This window comes from Euprymna scolopes, chromosome 45, assembly GCF_053919585.1.
Source record: "Euprymna scolopes isolate OS-2025 chromosome 45, ASM5391958v1, whole genome shotgun sequence".
In the NCBI taxonomy this organism is placed as follows: domain Eukaryota; kingdom Metazoa; phylum Mollusca; class Cephalopoda; order Sepiida; family Sepiolidae; genus Euprymna; species Euprymna scolopes.
The window spans coordinates 47,166,197-47,188,767 of record NC_136526.1 but is presented as its reverse complement, the minus strand read 5'-3'; the positions used below and the strand labels follow the sequence as shown (position 1 = coordinate 47,188,767).

Below are 22,571 nucleotides of genomic sequence, written 5' to 3'. Positions count from 1 at the left end.
TTGCTAGTTAGCACAAAATTTTGAAAGCTACCAAGTTCAAAAGAGAGTAATATTCACAGCATGTAAAGATGCAGAAAGAATATTTAATGTGACACTTGGACATCAGTTCAAATATCTTGTGACATTTCCCAGTGAAGCCAAATTCTCATATCAAAATAATATTCAAAATGTTCTGATGGAATACATTTGTGAATTACTTCGCACTTCTACCTGGAGATGACTGACAGAACGGGAGCATGCTACTTCTGACGATTAAATATGGCATTCCATCCGAAATTTCATGCAGATTGCCAAGTTGGACAAAAAGATTATTGACTTCCACAAGATAAGTTCAGAGATTACATTGACCAAAACGTTGTGAGAATAAATGCAATTTTGAGGGATTAAATCTTTTTAGGGTCTTTTTTATTGGGCTGAGTCACAAAGCTTTTTTTATTTTTCAATATATACTTACACAAAGTGAAAAAAATGTGTGATTAATGGATGAAGAAAGATTTTCCAGAGCTCATAATTGAGCAGTGTATCAGACAGTATGGATTGCGCTTATTGAAAAATAAATTACAAAATATTATTTTGTTTATTAAAACCGATTGTGCAATAATATACCCAGTGAACCAAGTGCGACTGGAAGAGTCCCTTTGATCTCTAAGAACTAAGTTGTCATAACAATTTATCAGGGAAAATGAGAAAAAGATGAGTAAAATATCAAAATTATAATATTATTATTAATATTATTATAATATTATAATATTATTATAATATAAAGTATGTTTGAATGTGTTGATAACGTTTTGGTTTTATTTATTTGCAGACTAAAACGATTTTTGGAAAAGCTGATTCTTATACATCTCAACAAAGAATGAAGTCTGCATTGATAAATACCTGGCACCATACATTTATCATTATTTTTAAAACGTCCATGTGGAAGTAGCTAGACTAAGCTGGATAGTGTTGAATAGTATTCTGGGCAACGTCAGATTTATTGCTGGTTTTGCACACATGAATATGGAGCTGGATGCACACACATAAAGATTGTGGAAATCTTCAAACCAAGAAATGTCATCAAGTCATAACAATTACAAGAACTGTGCAGAAGCTTTGAAATCAACATTCTTCAACTGACAAGTTTTGAAAACAACCATATTGAAATTTGGCCTTGGATGAATTTAATAAGGGCCAGTGGAATGCGGCAGGGAAAAACGAAATTCCTATCTAAATTTTTTTTTTTAATAAAAATAAATGCCAGCCAAGGAAGAAGTCAGTCAGAGAGAAGGGCACCAAGACGACCAGTTGTCATTTTGTGTCATCGACAACACTCCACCACGCCCCATCCCTCTCTCGCTCCGTAGCATATTAAGAAAGAATTGAAAATAAAATAAATTGTCATTACTTTTTTATAAACTTACATCAAGTGATTTTTTTTTGTGAAACAACTAATTTTCTTCTATACATCTGCAAGATAAAGGTAAATATGTTTCTGGAATCTGACAACTTCAAGTTAAAACAATAAAGAATAGAAACTGCAACATAGGCCACCACAGGGAAGTAAAGGAACTTATGTTCTCTTGAATTATTTACTCAAGTTTTGAAAAAATAAGAAAATGTTTCTGTGAACTAATAAGGTTTTTAGTCCCTGGAAAAGTCACTTCGATCTCTAAGAACTAAATTAAATCAAAACAACAAAAATTAAGAACGTGTATTCTTGCAAAGCTTTTATTTAACAAAGATTTACAAAATAAACTAAAATGACAATTATTGTTTTGGCTATGAATTTTCCCAAAGTCTCCATATGAAAAATAAAAGGCAAATACAAACCTTTCATTACAATAAAAAACAAACAAAATACTTGGAAAATATACCCAGTGAACCAAGTGCAAGAGCGATCCAACCCCATTGCACATAACAGAGACAGTAAAAATCCTAAAATAATTTTCAGTCCAGTCCACAAGAATCGCTGAATTCATTCAAATTAAGTTTAAAATAACTACCTGGTAGATATACCCAATAAACTAAGTGCAGTGAAGATGCAAACAGCAAAAACAATTGGAAAATGCAAATTTGTAGTCTTACATTTTCAAAGAAATTTAATCTAAACTTATTTTTGTTGATCTGCATTTTCATCTGAAAAATAGTAGAAAATACAAACCTTTCATTCCAGTAAGGATCAATGTGTATGCTAAATCTAACCCTTACATCCACTGAGCTCATAGAAAAGAACTAAAAACATACTTGTCGAATATACCCAGGGAACCAAATATAAGAGACATCCAAACCATTGCATGAAAAATAGCAGGCAATACAAACCTTTCATTCCAGTAAAGATTAATGTTTATCTTAAACCTAACCCTTACAACCACTGAGCTTATAGCAAAGAACTAAAATAACTACTTTGCGAATATACCCACTGAACCAAGTGCGACTGAAAGAGGATGGTAAAAATCCTAAAGTGACTTTTATTGCTATGATCATAATAACTAAAGAGGTTATGTAAAAGAACTTTACAACAAAGAGTGAATTAAATGCAAGAGACATTCTAATCATTCCATATAAGGATTCTAATATATATAAAATAAATACTGGGAAATAGCACATGAATATCTGGCATCTGGCCCGATGTCCTCTCCCTAGCAAAAACAAATAGAAAACAGAATTAACAAAAAAGAAATCAAGAAACCCTATTTATGCAAATTTTTAGACTTAGATTTTCAAAAGAGTTTAATTTAAATGCTTGATCTTGGTCTGCATTTTAATCTGAAATAAAGCATCCAGTACAAACATTTAATTCAAGTAAGGATTAATGTTTACACTGAAACTAACCCTACTGAGCTCATATAAAAGAATTAAAGCCATTGCATGAAAAATAGCAGGCAATACTAACCTTGCATTCCAGTATGGATTAATGTTAACCCTGAACCTAATTCTAACAACCAATGAGCTCATATGAAAGAACTTACAAAAAAATTCCTTGTAAATATACCCAGTGGACCAAGTGCAACTAAAAAGGGATGGTAAGAATCCTTAAATGTCTTCCATTGTCATAATCATAAGAACAATTGAGACCAGGTAAAAGAACATAAATAAAAGTGAACCAAGTGCAAACCATTGCATGTAAAAATTCTAAAATATCTCGATTAGAGTTTGGGAAGTAACAGGTGAATACCTGTCATTTGGCAAAATGTCTTCTACTTTTCAAAAACAAACAGAAAACAAAATTAACAAAAAAGAAAGCAAAAAACCATATTCATGCAAAGTTTGTGAACTTACATTCTCAAAAAGGTTTAACCTGAATCGACATATTCGCATACACACAGGTGAGAAGCCATTTATTTGCAAAGTTTGTGGGTTTGCATGCTCTCAGAGTTCGTCACTGAAAACTCACGTGAGAGTACACACAGGAGAAAAACCGTACTCTTGCCAGATTTGCGGCTCAGCATTTTCGTACCACACGGGCCTCAAGACCCACATGCGTGTACACACAGCTGAGAAACCATACGTGTGTATAGTTTGCGGGACTGCGTTTTCCCAGAACTCCAGCCGCAAGAAACACATGAAAACACACACAGCCGATAAAGCGTACTCTTGTAATGTGTGTAAATTTACATGTTCGAAATATACAAGTCTGGAGACTCACATGCAGATACATGCAGATAAGAAACCTTTTTCTTGTAAACTTTGTGATACAACGTTTTCTCGTAGTTTCTACTTGCAGACACATATGCGTATTCACACAGGGGAGAAACCGTATCTGTGCCAGGTTTGTGGAACAGCGTTTTCACAGAGTTCGAATCTGAACAATCATATGCGAATACACACAGGTGAGAAACCATATTCCTGCAACGTTTGTGGAAATGTGTTTTCGTTAAGTTCCAGTCTGAAAAAACATATGCGTATCCACACAGGTGATAAACCATATTCTTGTAAAGTTTGTGGCTATGCATGCACGCAGAGTGCCAATCTGGAACAGCATGTCCGAATACACACAGGCGAGAAACCATATGTTTGTAAGGTTTGCGGGACTGCTTTTACAGTTAGTTCTCGTTTGAAAACTCATATGAAAATTCATGCAAATGCCTCATGATGTATGAATGGAAATGAAACTGAAACTTTATAAAACATCAACAGTTTTCACAGTTATAATAAGAGAATGGACAACATTCTTACTAAATCATTAAATGTATTAACGAAAGGACAAGTGAATACAATGCTTCATGAGTAAGAATATGGCATGATACACTAGTATAATATAATATACATTATATATGATTCACTCCTGTATATTATATGATATATATGATAAGTGAAACTGGAATGTTATGAAACGTCAACAGATTTTCAGTTATAATAGGAACTAAATCCTCAGAAAGAACAATATCAAAAACGTATTTATAGAAGGTCAAGTACGAAAATAATATCATTCAGTTGGAATCTTTTAACAGCAGACGATTGTTTGGTATTTGTTAGGTTCTCCAAAGTGAAATTGGAACTTTGAAAAAAAAAAACCTCAACATATTTCCATTTATAATAGGAACTAAAAAAAATTATTTTTGATAAATTCCACATGTATGCTCTATGTTTTGTTCTTGGAATCTATTGGCAGCGGATTTCCAGTCATGATAGGAACTAAATCATCAGAAAGAACAATATTAAAAAGTACAATCAATGTATTTATAGAAGTGTGAAAATAATTGCATTGGAAGAAACACAAAATTCTTAATAGATTATTCAGTTGGAGTCTTTGAACAGAAGTCGATTGTTTGGTATTTTTTAAGTTCCCTGAAGTGAAATTGGAACTTAAAAAAAGAACGTCAATATATTTCCATTTATAACAGAAAATAAAATAAAATTTTTTTTATAGATTCTGCATGTATACTCTACGTTTTTACTTGGAATCTATTGGCAACACCGCATTACTAATCATGAGATCCTGGACCAAGCCAAAATCACCAAACATAGCATATACACATCAATGTCTCACTTTGGTGGGTAGGTCATGTCTTTTACATGGAAGAATACTATATGCCAAAGCACTTGTTTTATGGAGAAAGGAAAAAAGAATGTTAAAAAGTATCTTGAAAGTATTACTGAAAACCAAATGTGAAGCAAATCCAAATAATTGCAAGGAACAAACAAAATTCATAAAATTTAGTTGAGTCTATCACCAGAAGACGATTATTTGCTATTTTAAAGAATTCCCTGTAATTATGCTGATCAAAAAATAAAAGGAGTCACTTAATGAAAAAGAACATACAAAATGAACTGTTGAATGTACTTGATGAATGAAGTACAAGATTTATATTATATATGATGCTCTCATGTATAATATATAATATATATATCATATATATATAATATAATATGCACATGTATGTTTTTACATGACATGAAGCGGAACTGGAACTTAAAAAGAATGTCAACATAGACGATTACTTAGTATTTGGAATGCTGTTCTATCCTTATGCATAAAAATAAAAAGAGAAAGAGTAGCTACTGGGTTCATGAAAAAGGACTCAGAAAACTTATTTATTAATGTATCTAATGAACCAAGTACAACACCGATAAAAATGTTCAGTTAGAATCGTTAAAAGAACTCTCAGAAACACAGATTTCGATCAGTACAAAGAGAAAAAGAACTTTAATAAATAGAGAAATCCTATACGTATAAAGTTTGAGAAATTCGAAATAAGTTTCAGTTTGCATGTATAGTTTGTGGAAATACATTTTTGCTACTTTGAAAAAATGTAAACTTTGTGGATGTTCTTCAGTGACAATCTGGAATGTTTGAATACACGTAGGTGAAAAGCCATATATTTGTAAATTTTGTAAAATGCATTTATAGTCATTGATTACAATGCCTCATGTTTGATATAATGTGATACATTCATGTTTGATATAATGTGATACATTCATGTTTGATATAATGTGATACATTCATGTATGAGAGGATATGAGATGTATATGATATGACATGATACACTAATCTATTATATAAATCTCACCTGTCTGTGTAAATATATGTATGTTTGTATGTCTGCATAAAGCTTTCGACAGAGGCAATGAATTTTCATGCGATTGGTATCATTTTGAAGCTTGGTGTCTTGGATGACAAATATCGAAAAATTAGCCAAAAACATTAATTCCTTCATCCTCAACTGGACAGTCTTCTACAACCAAGGGTTGATTTTTGGCGAGCCATTTTTGCAAGTCATCGTATCGGTTGGATTGACTTTGCTTAATTTTTATGTTCAGAACTTCCAATCACGTCATGGAGTAGCAGATGTCAGATTTTCTTTAACTTTCTTTTGTGCTTTTGCATCACAGGTTCGAGCCTGCCTGCCTACTACCACCTGTTTTGTTGCTCAACACACACCTCAGAACACCTGGGTAATGCCGGGCACCCGGGCTAGTCTGATATAAATGTGATATATGATACAATCATGCATATATGGACGATAAGTGGAAGTGAAACTTTATAAAACGTCAACAGGTTTCCAATTATAATAGGAGCTAAATCTTCATAAAGAACGTTAAAAAGTATATTGAATGTATTAACAAACGGTCAAGTGAGAAAATAACTGCATTGAAGGAAATGGACAAAATTCTTAACAGATTATTCAGTTGGAGACTTTGAACAGCAGACGATTGTTTAGTATTTATTCAGTTCCCTGAAGTAAAACTGAAACTAAAAAAAAACTTATAATGAAAGCTATAAAAACTTTGATGAATTTCACATGTATACTCTACATTTCACATTTATACTCTAAATTTAACATGTATACTCTCCATTTCACATGTATACTCTACATTTAATCCCTGGAATCTATTGGCAGGACCACATTACTAATCTTCAGATCATGGACCAAGCCAACTCATCTAACATAATGTATGCTCAGCAGTGTCTTGTTGCAGTGTGTAGGTCATGTCATCTACATGAAAGAATACCAGATGTCAAGGCCCTTGTTGTATGGAGGACTTCAGAAAGGCCAGAGGAAACATGGTCGTCCAAAACAATGCTACAAAAGCATAGTCAAGGCTAATTTACAGTGGTGCTAACTTGAACCAAAGGAATTAGAGAGCCACCATCCACAAGGCTACTGTCATCTTTGATGATGATCGTTGCCATAAGCTCACTGCCGACAGAGATAAGCACCACAAAACATCAATAGCAGTGATACAAACTACTGACTCTCAGCGCCTTTACTGTGCCAGATCCTGTGGCTTTAGCCTGAGGTTATGCAGCCAGCTCTGAAAACATAGATGAGTTGTCAAAACGAAACATCTTCAAGCATGATGGACTACCAACAGGAGCTAAAGCCCCATAAACCAGAACTTTAAAAAATATCTTGAAAATATTACTGGAAAACCAAGTGTGAAAGAAATCAAAAGGAACAGACAGAATTCTTAAAAAGGCATCTGTTGGAGTTTGTGAAAAGCAGGTGATTGTTTGGTATTTGTTAGACTCCTTTAAAGTATTACTGAAAGAAATCACTTTCGAATACACACAATGATATGAATTAAAATTGAAATTTCATTAAAAAAAAAATCAACATGTTTCCAGTTATATTTAGAGTTAAAGGAGCTAAATAAGGACAAATTTTAAAAAAGTATTTTGAAAGTATTACTGGAAAACAAAGTATGAAAGAAATCCAAATAATTACACTTAAGGGAATGGACAAATTGCTTAAGAGCAGTTAATATCTATAAACAGCAGGCGATTATTTCGTATTCGTTTCTAGGCTAATGAAAAAATAAAAAGAGAAAGGGGAGCAATGAGTTCATAAAAAAGTACTAACAAAACTAATCAATGCAGCTAATAAACCAAGTAAAAAGCCTTAAAGAGACGTTTAGAATCATAAAAAGATTTCTCGGTTGGATTTGCTGAAAAAGCAGGTAAATGTCTGGCATCTTGTAGACTCCCGAATTCCCAGCAAAACAAAGAGAAAAAAACAGTTTAAAATACAAGGAACTCTATACTTGTAAAGTTTGAGAAACTGCATTTGACATGTGTTCCACTTCGAAAAACATGGAATTACATTCTTTAGTTTGTGAAAATATGTGACTATACACAGGTGAGAAACTAGTCTTGCAACGTGCTCCGCTGGAATAGCACACACACACACACACACACACATATATATAGTCTCTCTATTTATACAATATATATGTATATGTGTGTGTATATATAATCACACAGAAGTAAACATTTCATTTTGGATAGAAACAACTATTCCTAAATTAGTCATGACACATAGTCCAAATAAAATCCCTTGAAAATCACAACACACTCGCTTATAGTGCATTTTTCTCAAATACCGTTGTCTCTAATAGCAGTCATATTTAACACTAGTATGTTCTCTCTTTCTGACCACATATTGACTAGCTATTAATACACAGTACCTGACAGCTGGCTGTCAATAGACAACGCCAGACACAGCTGGCTGTCAATACACAGCACCAGACACAGTGGGCTGTCAATACACAGCACCAGACACAGCTGGCTATCAATACACAGCACCAGACACAGCTGGTTGTCAGTACACAGCACCAGACAGCTGGCTATCAATACACAGCACCAGACACAGCTGGCTGTCAATACACAGCACCAGACACAGCTGGCTGTCAATACACAGCACTAGACACAGCTGGCTGTCAATCAAAGAGGTAAGAGGAATAGTTGCTGTGAGCATGAAATTAGTTTGATATGATTATTATTTTAATAAGAGCTGGAGTGAAGTAAGATATTAAAAATTGAATTTATATGATTCATAATAAAATATTCAAATGGTAATTTCAGTCTGTTTTAGCAACCATTAAGCCATCAGCAAACTTCCACCTTATAGTACACTTTTACCAAAATTGCCTTTAGTAATAGGTAAACCGTGGCTAAATATTCAAAATAACAAAGTAGTCAAAACCTTAATAAGATTTCGGCATGACTATAAAATCTGGCATTATGAGGAAAGGTGCACTTCTTGAAGTGACGTTGCTGCATATAGTAAAAGCACAAAGCTAAATAAGCAAAGAAACTAGTTGAATTCTTGTCCTGGAATATGGTAAGACCAGAAGTTAAGAAGTGTTAACTGTTGGATTTGTGTAGAGAAAAATTAATGTTTCTCACTTCTTTCTTCTTTACTATCTGAACGTGTGAAAGGTAAAGTAGAACACTCAAATATTTTGATAAAATCTAACAATTCTGTTCCTAAAGTTACAACAACGTAGACACAATTTAGCTAAAATATGAAACAGAACAGAAGTCATGAAAAGAAAAAAAAAAAAAAAACAAGGAAATAATTTATTTCTAAATTTATTTAAGTTTAAACACATGCTGTTATGAAACAAAAAAATATAATAAATTTAGTTTTACAATTCTATAAATATTTTTTTTGTTTTAATACTTGTGTTGTCGTTAAACAAAAAAAAAAGAATGACAATTTTTATTAGTTGAGGAAGTTTTGGTTTCATAATTATAATTCAATTAAAAGGTTGATACCTTGTTTTACGATACATTATTTATGATAAAGTTATCTGATAAAATATGTGACAGGCATCTATTATGTAAAATCGAAAATGTGTGTGTGTGTGCATGCTTTTTTTTGTATGTCCAGCAAAGGTTTTTTTGGGGGGAATGCTCGGCGGGGGGGGGGAGAGGTCACTCATTCTTACAACTTTTTATATACTCCCTAGATTATAATATCTCCGATTTACAAAAGGAGGTCGTCTCTATCTTTTATTTGAGCGAATTTTATTTTATAAAATTCCCGTTATTCTGTCTTCTCGCATGTTTGTGCATGTTGTGAATATAAAAAGCGAAACTAACAAAAGTGAAGGCAGTTTTCCAGCTGTGTGCCGGAGACATCCAGAAAGCAATTAGCTTTGATCACTGTGTTGAAAACCCCTCATATCAGACAATAGCTATTCATTTGGGAACTGGGAACGACCTCGTGGTGGAGAAAACAAATACCAGGAAAGACTGGCCCCCGGGGACTTTCATTTCTTCACCGACTCCTGATCCAATTATCAGCGAGTCAATAGCTTTAGATTGACATCGCTAAATTTAAACGTTTTCACTTCCTTTGTCATCGTAGTACAACGGTAAGTTCTCAGGTTTTCCGCCTTTGCGTCACGGGTTCAAACCTGCCTTCCTACTAACATTTTTAAAAATCCTTTTACATCTCCAAAGACCCCGGTCACCCGCACTAGACAATATATTCATTTAGAAGTTTCCTTACACTTTCTAGATTATAATATTTATGATTTGCAAACGGATGTCATCTCTTCATTTATTTTGATCGACTTATTTCATCCTTTCGCGTGTTTGTCTTTTTCAAATAAAGCGAAACAAAGTAGATCACTTGGCTTTCCAGTCGGAACCTCCAGAAAGGCAATTAGCTTTGATCAATGTTGAGGAAACCCTTCATATCAAACAATTGCTATTCATTTTAAAAGCTCCCTCTTTTTAGGGGGAGCTGGTTTTCCGCAGCATCGTGGGGAAGCAAAATACAGCAGAAAGCTGACAGATTATCTGGCCTTCAGCCAATGTTCATTTCTGCACCTTCGTGATTCTTAACTTATTCACTTCAAGTCAACTTTTTGATTGACATCACTAAATTTGAACGCTTTTCACTTCCTCTCACGTCTTAGCATAGCGGTAAGATCTCAGCTTTTCTTTCACTTTTTTTTCTGCCTTCACGTCATGGTTTCGAGCCTACTTCCACTTTTTTTATTTCCAAACACCCGAGCAACGCGTTAGTCTATATATATAAAAGCGAAACTGTGTCTATGTATGTTCGCTTTTTGTGTATATCCAATTATAGTACTCAAAAAACTTCAACCTGAACTAGCGCCCATACTTACAAAACTGTTTAAACGTTGTCTTAAGGAGAATAGTTTCCCATCTCCCTGGAAAATTTCATCAGTATGCCCTGTATTTAAGAATTCAGGTGATCGCTCATCCCCCTCTCAGTACAGGCCAATAAGTCTCCTGTGCGTCATGAGTAAGTTGCTGGAATCTGTATTAAATACAGAAGTAATTAACCATCTCAACAAAAATAACCTTCTTAGTGACACTCAATATGGTTTCCGTTCTGCTAGATCTACAGCAGATGTGCTTACAGTTATATCTCATAGGATTAGCAAATCTCTCGACGGAGGCAACCTTTCTAGGGCAATTGCTCTTGACATATCTAAGGCCTTTGATAGGGTATGGCATAAAGGTTTACTTCATAAGATCTCTAGCTATGGTATTGCTGGAAATGTCTTCTCAATTATTAAATCATTTCTTTCTGATAGGTTCATAAGAGTAGTAGTTGAGGGGCAAAAATCAGAAGCTCACAGTATTAATGCCGGTGTCCCTCAGGGGTCCATCCTGGGCCCAACTCTCTTCCTGATCTACATTAATGATCTTCCAAATCACATCCTTACATCATTTGTAGAAATCTATGCTGACGACACTACCATTTATGGTAGCACATCTAAGAGACTAAACGACCAAGTTCTCTCCAATTGTCTCTCCTCTGATCTTGAGCACGTAGTACAATGGGGTAAAGAATGGCTGGTTACTTTTAATGCATCTAAAACCAAGCTTCTCTCTTTACATCATCAACATTCTGATCCACATCTGACATCAATTGAAATGAATGGCTCTCGTCTTCAGGAGGCCTCAATTTTGACAAACTTCTTGGCTTGACCATTACTCCTGATCTTAAATGGAACACGTACATCAAATCTGTTGCCAAGGCCGCTGGAAAAATGGTGGGATCTTTCTATCGATCCGGTAGATATCTCACTGCTGATGCTATTCTCTATCTATATAAGAGCCAGGTACGTCCAAGGATGGAATACTCTTGCCACATCTGGGCAGGAGCTGCTAGAAAGGACTTGGCCTGCCTTGATAGAGTTCAAAATAGACTTCGTAGCCTCGTAGGAGATGTCCTTTTCTCTTCCTTACAACCTTTATCTCACAGAAGAGATGTTGCGAGTTTGTCTCTGATGTATCATTATTTTCATGGAAAGTGTTCGAATGAGCTTCAATCTATGGTCCCCCCTCGCCAAACTTTCACAAGAAACACTCGTCTAGCTGTAAACACTATCAATAATTCCCCCCACTCTTTATCTGTGCCTAAACCTAAACGTAGATTCCATGAACAAAGCTTTTTTATTAGAACTGCACGCCTGTGGAATTGTCTTCCGTTTTCCTGCTTTCCGGCTGACTACAATATGGTTGTCTTCAAGTCTAACGTAAATAAGTTCTTGATGAGCCGTTCCATATAAGTTATCAACTTTACCAAATTTTCATTACTAATGATTACTATAATGTCCAATTTCTACTGTACACTCTTTAACCCTTATCCTTGAGTAGCCTCTTGGCCTTGATAATGTGGTGATGCTTATGTAAAAAAAACCATTGAAAGAAGATATGTCAACATACCAATTGAACTGATTAGGAACGTTTTTGATTCAATCAGTGATCATTGTAAGCTGTTCATGAGCCACAATTTCCAATAATTTGAATACGTTTCTATATTTGTTCTCAGTATTTTAATGTCTGAAACTTTTGTTTATTATAATAAATATTGGTTTTATGGCATATCTCTTCATGGGACAACATTGTAAAATTTATTTTTTAGCATAATGAAAAGTAGTCTGTCTGCAGCATATATAACAGAGTTAATTTATTTTTCCCTCAAAATAACTCAAAATATAGCTATTAAAAGCTAAATCCCTGGCAACAAAAGTGAGTACACCCCTTATGAAAAGTTTGCAATATTAACATACAACATGTCAACTCTCAATATTTTGTGTAGCCACTACCATTACCCAAAACTGCCTTTACTCTCCTAGGCATGGAGTTTACCATAGCTTTACATGTAATCACTGGAATGCTCAATTTGAGGAGTACAAAGATAAGTGTGTCATGCATACAGTCAATCATGGTGGTGGGAATGTCATGGTCTGGGGCTGCATGAGTGCTGCGGCTATTCGAGAGTTACATTTTATTCAGGGAAACATGAACTCCAACATGTACTGTCAAATACTGCAGCAGAGCATGATCCCATCTCTCCAGAAACTGGGTCGCAGAGCAGTGTTCCAGCATGACAATGACTCAACACATGACAATTACTCAGAACATGACAATTACTCAGAACATGACAATTACTCAGAACATGACAATTACTCAAAACATGACAATTACTCAAAACATGACAATTACTCAAAACATGACAATTACTCAAAACACTTTTCTTGACTTTCTCTAAATTTTATTCGCATTGTTTGGCAGCTTGTCATTTGAAAATAACAACTTCGAGAAGATTATGTTTCTTTCTTCTTTTGGGCTAGATATGATTTTTTTGTTGAAGTTTCCTTTACGAGAAATATCCTTTGCTCAGGAAATAATCCATTTTCCTTTTCTTTCTCCTTTTAGAATATTTTGTTCTTTCCAAAGGGAATGTGAAAGAATTAAGCAGACGGTTCAACAGCTGCCTTCCTTTAGAGATTTGTTTTTCTCTTTTAAAAGATAAACTTTCAGTGTTGATTATCAAGTATGAAACTAGGTCTTTTCTCTATGAACTGCTTCTACATAATGAAGTTTAAAAAAAAAAAACTTGCAATAGCCTGCCAAAGAGCTGACAGAAGCGGGAGTAATGATAGATCATTTGAAAGAAGGGGATCCCTTAGTACAATCTGACCACAACATAACTCCACCCATCCCCAGGCATAAGTAAAACTGTAGCCGTCGAAATTGTAACAAGCACAAGCAGGAGCTAATTCTCATGGCTCGAGACTTTGGCATCCATTTTCTTCATTTTCTTCCTGGCTTATCTAATCAGAGGCCAGCTCTTAGTCACATGACCGAGTGTGTAAAACGTGAAATTGGCAACAAGCTCTCTCTCTCTCTCTCTCTCTCTCTCTCTCTCTCTCTCTCTCTCTCTCTCTCTCTCTCTCTCTCTCTCAGCAGACATCGACTGGGGCTTTGGCCTCAGGCTTAAGTTAGTACCATAAGCCAACATGGCTATTGTCACATACGACATTCTTTCTCAAGCTACGGGATTCTTTAATCCTTTATCCACACGCGATACACACACAAACTTTGCTTATCAAACTACAAGACTGCTCGTGCCGATGCATAGATGCACACTTCTACTGCACCCTCCTACTAACCACTACAACACGTAGACACACTGAATACTTTTCTCTTTCTTTCTCCATTTACCGGCCTTTCTAATCTCTGTTTCAGGACTGTCTAATCCTTTGCCCCGACTATTACTGATTACAACACGTGTACAATGAACTATTCTCTCCTTCAACAAGCTGGTATAATATAGTGATGAGACGATTCCAATATTTTTCCCGATTCTGATGCAATCACCGATTCTGATTCCGATTCTTTATAAATCTCTAAATATTTAACTATATAGTTGTATTTTTTCTCTGATTACCATAAAAACACACCTGTTTAATGTTCAAATATTTTCATAAACATAAAAATATACTTGCGGGGGGGACGATCTATCGATTTTAGCTTCACTGGTGGTTTAAAATCAATAAATATTTATTATTTTATTATTATTACCAGTAATGGAAGATTTTACTTTAAACAGAATCAAAGAAAAAAGGCAATTAAAAGACTCGTTTTGGAATTGAAAAATCGGTACAATTTTTTTCGATTCTGATACCCTCAAATATTCCAATTTTTCTGATTCCTGATTCGGTTAATTGTCCCAACATTACAATCTAATCTTTACATGCAAGAACACCTTAAGCTACTAACCCATTTCTCTCTTATACATGCTACAAACGAAGATAACCAATAAAGTTACTTTTAAATATTAGAATGAGACTTCCTTTCGTTGTCTTTATTCTATAAAACTATACACAAGACAGGGACAAACGCTGATCTCCCCACCACTCCCAGCAAATCAAAAAGCGGTAAAGAAAATAAAATTTCCAAAATATATTTTTCCTTTTTTTTTTTTCATTGATTTGTTACATGAAAAGAGAAAGACCCCAGTAAATAAAAGAATAAACTAGATAAGTTTGAAAATGATATTTGGAAAAGGTTATAATCGAACCCAGTAAGAAAAGTTTTAAAAAAATACATATTGAAATCCTAGGAATGTAGAACAATTGTCATTGTTCTTGGAAATAACTAAATATTGTTTATGTCAGAGTTAGATATGAATAATACAGTTTAGAAATAATGATGAAATGAATAGGTTATAAATGAAACAATTCAAATTATGAATTTCTTTGTTTGCCAAAAGCGTGTTTGGATATACATAGGTAAAATCCACCTGAATGAATTTCACATGGCAAAGCACGCTTTGACGTCATAAAGAAAGGAGATTCCCAATATATTGGGACAGGGTTTGAAATTAGAGAGAGCCAGAGCTAGAGAGGAGACTCAGAGTCGAGTCAGTTACAATGAGGGGCTGACGTCCTCTTGGAGGCGAGAGTAGAGGGAAGATAGGACAATGTACCTATTTACTATGCCTCCCCACGGGACAGAGTTAGACACCAGGGTCGTTTTTTAACGTGGAGAAAAGGTACAAAAATAAAAATTGTCTCAGTCGTGAAGGATTTCTCCTCCACTGAAAGAGAACAAGAAATAGAAGTGCAGCATCTGAAGAACAGATACTACACTTTGATCTTGCCCAAAATCGAAAAGGCTTGAATCCCTGACCATCATCATCACCAGCTGGTACGAATAAAAGGATCATCATTTATATTTGTAAACTGATTGTCTTTGTGTCTTCATTCCAACAAAGAAAGGTAAACGTTATTATCTATCATTTTGTCAACGAACTTTCTGCAACATCCTTCAAGTGTTAACTGTCTGTCCCCTCCTTCATTATAAAGAAGTAGACACCTCTGATGTGTACAGAACTGTATAAATGCCTCTCCCAGTCCGTATTCATAATATGATAAAAGAATTATCACCACAGTCATGATGTACCCAGAATATAAATGCACCCCTTTGTTATAAATGTAATCCCCGTCATCTGATATCCTGTTATATAATATCCCTGATATATACACACTATATATACACACCACTATTTAATAGATTATGTTCTTTTCTTGTGACATTTGTTCCCAACTCAACAAAGGGAAGAATTGTAGGCATAAAAGTACATAACTATTGTAAAGTAAAAACAATGATTGGTTTAACCAATACTTCATGAATTAAGCTTATGAAATGCATTTTTCAGGTATGCATATTTTCTAATTATTATTTTATTATTTTAAGATCAAAAACGCATTTCAGATTTTTAAAGATGGCTACAAGATTTGATTAATTTATTTTCTGTTTCTCTCTTATACGTGCTACTAATGAAGGTAACCAATAAAGTGCTTGTGTTATCTTGATTAATCGAACTATTATTCTCATCTTGAGTGTTATTAGCACAATGTTTCGGTCGCTGAAACCTGCGACCTTCTTCTAGTGTAGAAACATGCTTCTTTTTTCTACTAAGGAAAAGAGGGTGGGTTCTGCATTACAAGAATTAGAACTGTGGATTTGAGGGTGGGTCCATAGATCATAAGGAAGGTTTAATCTTCAGGGGTCACTAAGATACTTTTATAAAGGTTTTTCTATGACTCAATTTTTCGGGATATCTATACTAATAATATTAGTGAAAAAATGTTTTACGACACAGAGGATCGATACCCATGCATTTTTTTTTTTTAATTCAAGGTGGGGGCAACACCGAGGAAAAAAAGAGTTGCTTTTGGTTTTTCTGAAATTACCTCCCTTGGGCTGGCCATATGTCATGCTTTCTTTTTCAATGACTTTGTTATTAGGGGCTTCCAAATGCAGTTTAGTTCTATGCTGGGATGATTAATGATGTTATTATTTTCTATCACATGTGCTGTCTCTTTAAGTTTTCTAATCCGCCATTTTTATTCTGTACTCAGTATTTTGACATTATGCCACATTGAGGAATGGTTGCTTCCTTTCTTCCACACATGTTCAGCTAATGCTAATTTTTTTTTATTTCTCCATGTGACAGCTTTTCAGTGTTCTTCTAGCCTTACTTTGAAGGGTGGCATGTTTCACCTTTTCTAAAGTTTCCTACATTTACATAAAATCTCATAAAAAATTTTTGTCATGAGTTTTTCAGCCAGGGGTTTTACATGCATCAGGTATTTTCAGAGTGTTGAGTTGCTCTTAAACCCTGTCTTAATCACAAAATCAGTCATCGCCACATTGAAGAACCTACAAACTGGGTAAGCTCTCTCACTTATGTTACCAAACATGACAACACAATGCGTTTTCCTAAACCCAAAGCAAAGCTCTTATACAGCTATACCACCAAATTCAAACTGTTGAAAATCTCAACTATCAATTTACATGAACAAAATTCTCACATTGCAAAACTGCCTATCACCCTTCTGCTAACGGTATGCTCAAACACTTCTATCATCAACTCAAAGCTGCCCTAATTAACTAGCAAAAACTGCATCGCTGGAGTAAAGATTTTCCACTCGTTCTTCTAGGACTTCAATCCATTATTAAAGACTTAACCGCTACACTAGCGGAATTTGTTTTTAGAACCACCCTTTGTCTTCCCAGTGAATTTTTCACAGTCGTACGATTCATACCCCAACTATCTCCAGTTATGCAACCTGTCTTAAACCCACAATGTCTCGAGTGATATATACTCCATCATGCTCTGTTAATTCCAAACCATACTACCCAGCTCATCTTTATTCATGTATGCACATTTTTTTCCATATCGACTTGATATGCAGATCACTCCGGCCACTTTACAATGGACCATATCTAGTGTTGGAACACTCCAACAAATATATTTTTATTGACCGCAATGACAAACATGACTGAATCCCAATAGATCATCTCAAATTAGCCTTCTTGAAAAGTTTGGCTGATTTAGCATTTCCTGTAACCAGTTTCTCTAATTTGGAATCCATCATCGGGCCTGACCTCGATCCAGTCGTCACACCTGATTCAGATCCCATTGTTATACCTGCTTTCCACACACTTCATGATGACTATAACATCTACAAGCTCTTTCAATTCACCCCACTACTCGTAGTGGGCATCGTTTAATTTTCCTGTGAAAATATGCAGACTTTAACACATGCTTAACTTTTTTGTGCACACATATGCTACCCCCACATCGGCATGTGCATGCTCATTTCATTTCCCTTTTATGTAGTCTCCGGCTGTTTGGGGAGAGAATTGTAGAGACACGTTAGTCTGTAGATTTGCACATAACACATGGACACAATGCATAACACTTTCAGTTTGAGACATATATGGTTATCGCCCGTTTTTCCAGCAATTAAATGTTCTAACTGATAGTTAACGATATCAACTTCTTCCATCTCTCTCTTTCTTTTTTTCCGTGGCAGAAACAGGAAGGGACAGCACTCACGCACTCCATGTTTGGTTACACATGCTAACAGACTTGTTAATGAAACGATCTATGCACATCAAACAACCTTATAGAGTTAAGTTAAACTTTGAAAAATTCTAAACAACAAACTGTACAATATATATATATTATTCCTTAATTGGAATTCATTTTTTGAGATGAGCATTATATATTAATTTATTTTTTTTTTAAATTTTTTTTTTATTTCGGACTATTAGTCTCATCTTTATTAGTTGTTTATTAGGTGGCAGTGATGGCTGAGAATGCAGTTAGGAGATTCGAAGTTCCTATCCGTCGCAGTTACCACCTGACGAAGGCCAGAGGAATAGTTGGCCGAAACGTTGTGAATAAACAAACCAATAAAAAGATTTAAAAAAAAAAAACAACGACTAATAAAGATGAGACTAATAGTCCGAAATAAATTTTTTTTTAAATTAAACTGTACAATCACTAAAACTATGTAACCACATTAAACAAAATATGTTAACTTCAGTCCATTCATGATCACAGGCCTTATACATTTTCCACCAAAACGTACTGTCTGTATAAAAAATGTGTTTTTACTCGTTTGAAATAAAGTGTACACTTGTAAATAAATTAACTCGGTATTTATTTATGTCGTTGACAGCACAAATGTTACTACAACAACACTTTAAATAAGGTTACAACAAGTATAAGGAGATATTTTGATGCTGAAAATTTAATAACGTTATCCTATGACTAACACTAGATCAGAGTAGCAACCTGTCCAATAAAACCCTTCTTTAAACCTGCTGCTTTAGGTACTTAACAAGTATATTTTCTATTCTGCCCAAATGGATCATGATGGAGTTGTTCTGCTGGCCCTTGTTTCCTGCTGTTGACAAACCATCATAAGGTTTGGATTCTGGGAGCTCATCAGATAATGGAGGATTGTTACTTGTTCTTGTCCCGTATGACTATATCATGTTTAGCAGCTCCGTTAGAATTTGTGAGAATCTTGAATTGGTTGACTTGCCGAGGGTAGGTCGGTGGGGAAGAAGGGAGTGCTGGTAGCTGTGACCAACACGGCCGGTGGGGTCCGTTAATCAAAGAACCTGAGTGCCTATTCCTTACAAGTTAAATAGACATTCCAGTCACGCGTGAATCTCGTTGACTGAGAGTTGGGGGTAGATAAAAAGGGGTGGCCGCTCTACTGTTGTTGTAGTAGTTGTTGCTGTCTTTTAGACAAATTACACTTCGACCATCGTTACCCATTTGTTACTTTTACAAGGAAAGACTGCTTGTAAGCGACGTCGACATTTCGTTGCAAGACTTAAACCGTCTTTTCTTCCCCTCCCCCCTACTCGTCGGTATGCTAATTCCGACAAATTAAACAACTTACGACGATCTCCCAGTTTCGATTTTCAACAAGGTCCCATGTCTTTCTTAAACAATTTTATCTTATTTGTCGACTGAACACGAACGTCTATACGTACGTCTCCAACACAGACAAGCAGTTTTTTTTGTTGTTTTTTTTTTGTTTTTTTTTTTCAAGGTTACACAATTTATCACACCCAGGCGTCCGAGCAACACAGAAATTGGTTACATTACGTTTCATATGGACAGCTATTTACAAGGACGTACGCGACTGGCCACGGAGTTGTATCTCTTGCTAGGACAAATTATTGCACCGACCGACATTAAAGCACACTGTTACGTTTTTTTGTGCCCTTGTCTAGGGTTAACAGAACGTCGCAATTATATTAATTAAAAATAAAAAGAGTGAAAAAAAAAAAGGATAATTTGAAAAAGAAATTTTATTACAAAAAAAAAAAAAAAACAAAGTAGAAAGAACAAATTGCGGGTAAGTTTTTGTTTTTTTACAATCGTAACAGAGCAAGGGGAATAACTCTATGTTTTCTGGTTTATCTCCCTTTTGATTAAAGTAATTGTTTTTTATTTTTTTTTTTATTTTATTTTTTTTATTACATTTTCACCCCAAACAAGGCAAATTGCCACTTTGGTGTAGGGGGCTACTATCAGGGGCAACAACTACTGGGGTACTATGTAGGGATTTGGGCAGCAAGGTGTCGGTTCACGTTACACTTGAACTTCTGCACGTCAGTACTGTTGGGGAAGCAGGGACCTGGAATGGAATTCCAGAGTCTTGCGGTTCTGGGGAAGAAACTATTGGAGTAAAAAGATCTTTTACATCTAGTGACCTCTACAGTGTGGGGGTGGGATCTAGTAGCCTGTCGGGTTTGTCGAGGGTGCTCGCGTCGTGGGGGCACAAGTGATTGCAGTTCATCAGAGCATTCACCACTAAAATACTTGTAGAACAGGCAGAGGGATGCAACATTTCGTCGATGGGACAGAGGCTGAAGCTTAGATGCCAGTTCAGGGCCTATCAGATTTGCGACTCTCTTTTGAACCCTGTCAAGGAGCGAGAGACTAGTAGCAGATGCACCAGCCCAGATGTGGCAGCAATACTCCATACATGGGCGAATGGTGGCCTTATAGAGGTACAGGATACTTTCGGGTGTTAGTAGTTTTCTAGCACGGTAGAGAGAGCCTACCTTTCTTGCAGCGGCCCTGGCAATGCCTTCAATGTAATTGTTCCAACTCATGTTTCCTGTGAACGTTAGGCCAAGGAGTTTGAAAGATGGACTCTCAGATAAAGAGTCGTTGGCCATTGCTATTGGCGGTAGAGAGGGTTTCTTGTAATTATTGAATGAAACTAGTTTAGTCTTGGCAGCATTGAACGCGACCAACCACTTTTGTCCCCATTCCACTACAGATTGGAGGTCTTCCTCTAGTGTTTCTGCCATTTCTTTAGAAATGTGTTCATTCGTCTTCCTGTCGTGTCTGCCATAGAGTGTAGTGTCATCAGCATATATACCCATCTCAGAGGCAATGTTGTCGGGGAGGTCATTTATGAATATCAGGAACAATAGAGGTCCAAGGATAGAACCCTGGGGCACTCCCGCATTTATATCATATTGTTTAGATGTGCGACCGTCGAGGACTACCTGGATTTTTCTCTTATCTAAGAAGGATTTAATTATGTTAAGTATTCTACCAGTGATACCGTAAGATCTAATCTTCCTGAGGAGACCCTCATGCCATACCCTGTCAAAAGCCTTAGATATATCTAGAGCTACCGCTCTGCCTTCCCCCGCTTTGTCCAGTGATTGGTATATACGTTCAGAGATCACGGTGAGGATGTCTGCTGTGGAACGGGCTTGTCTAAATCCATATTGTTTGTCAGTCAGTAGTTTAGCATCTGTAAGATGATGGACTAGAGCATGGTTAATTATGGTCTCAAATATTTTGGCAAAAAGTGGGAGGAGGCTAATGGGGCGATAATTTAATGGGTCTGTCCTTTCGCCAGAATTCTTGAATACTGGTACAACAGAAGCAGTTTTCCAACAGCCCGGAAAGCAAGCTTCATTAAGACATTTGTTGTAGAGTTTGGAGAGAACTGGAGCTACTTCGGCTGAGCACTTTTTTAATAGCACAGCTGGGATAAGATCGGGTCCACATGCTTTTGAGGTGTCAAGGTTTTTTATGATAGCATGCACCTGAGCAGGGGTGGTTTTCAGATCGTCTAGTGTGGCGTCTGTCCGCATAGGAAAGTCAGGTAGGGGGTGGTTGGAAGGGTCCAGTGTGGAGTTTGAGGCAAACCGACTGGCAAGCATGTTAGCCTTGTCGGTTGCTGAGGAGACAACCTCGTGATTGTTGGTTAGTGGGGGAATTGTTGATTGCCCATTATTTACTACACTGTTGTAGATTTTCCAGAAGTCTCGAGTTCCTAGTTTTTGTGCTTCGATGCGCTTTTTAGTGGTTTCCGTAAATTCTCTCTTAGCTGTCGCTATTTCTTTCTTAACGTTATTTCTAGCTTCTATATACTTCAGTCTGTTTGAACTGGACTTATGTCGGTTAAACCTACGGTATGCATGCTGCTTTTGAGTAATGGCAGTTGCACAAGTCGACGTAAACCATTGGGGAGAGTGGGGCTTACTATAAAATTTCCGCATGGGAACATGCGCTTCGATTGCAGTTTTGAACCAGTCAGTGGTCTCGTTTGCACACTGTTCAGCAGGGAGAGAGAAAATATTTTTCCATGGAGCATCTCTAATTAGTTCCCTGATGGCTTCCCAGTCAGTCTTATTATAATATCTCGTTGTTTTGAGCACTGGCTCTTCAGTTTTG

At 35.9% G+C, this 22,571-nt stretch overlaps 1 protein-coding gene across 1 annotated transcript; it reads left to right on the top strand.

Annotated features, from left to right (window-relative positions):
* The first annotated feature begins 804 nt into the window (after positions 1–804).
* Positions 805–9,570, top strand: LOC145269530 (uncharacterized). Its single transcript, XM_080125286.1, has one exon. It carries the CDS (start codon positions 3,176–3,178, stop codon positions 4,076–4,078), a length of 903 nt encoding a protein of 300 aa, XP_079981412.1. The 5' UTR covers positions 805–3,175; the 3' UTR covers positions 4,079–9,570.
* Positions 9,571–22,571: the final 13,001 nt, after the last annotated feature.

Bases quoted from the DNA above. Each gene is read 5' to 3' on its own strand.
- LOC145269530 (XM_080125286.1), top strand. From the start codon at position 3,176: ATGTCTTCTACTTTTCAAAAACAAACAGAAAACAAAATTAACAAAAAA.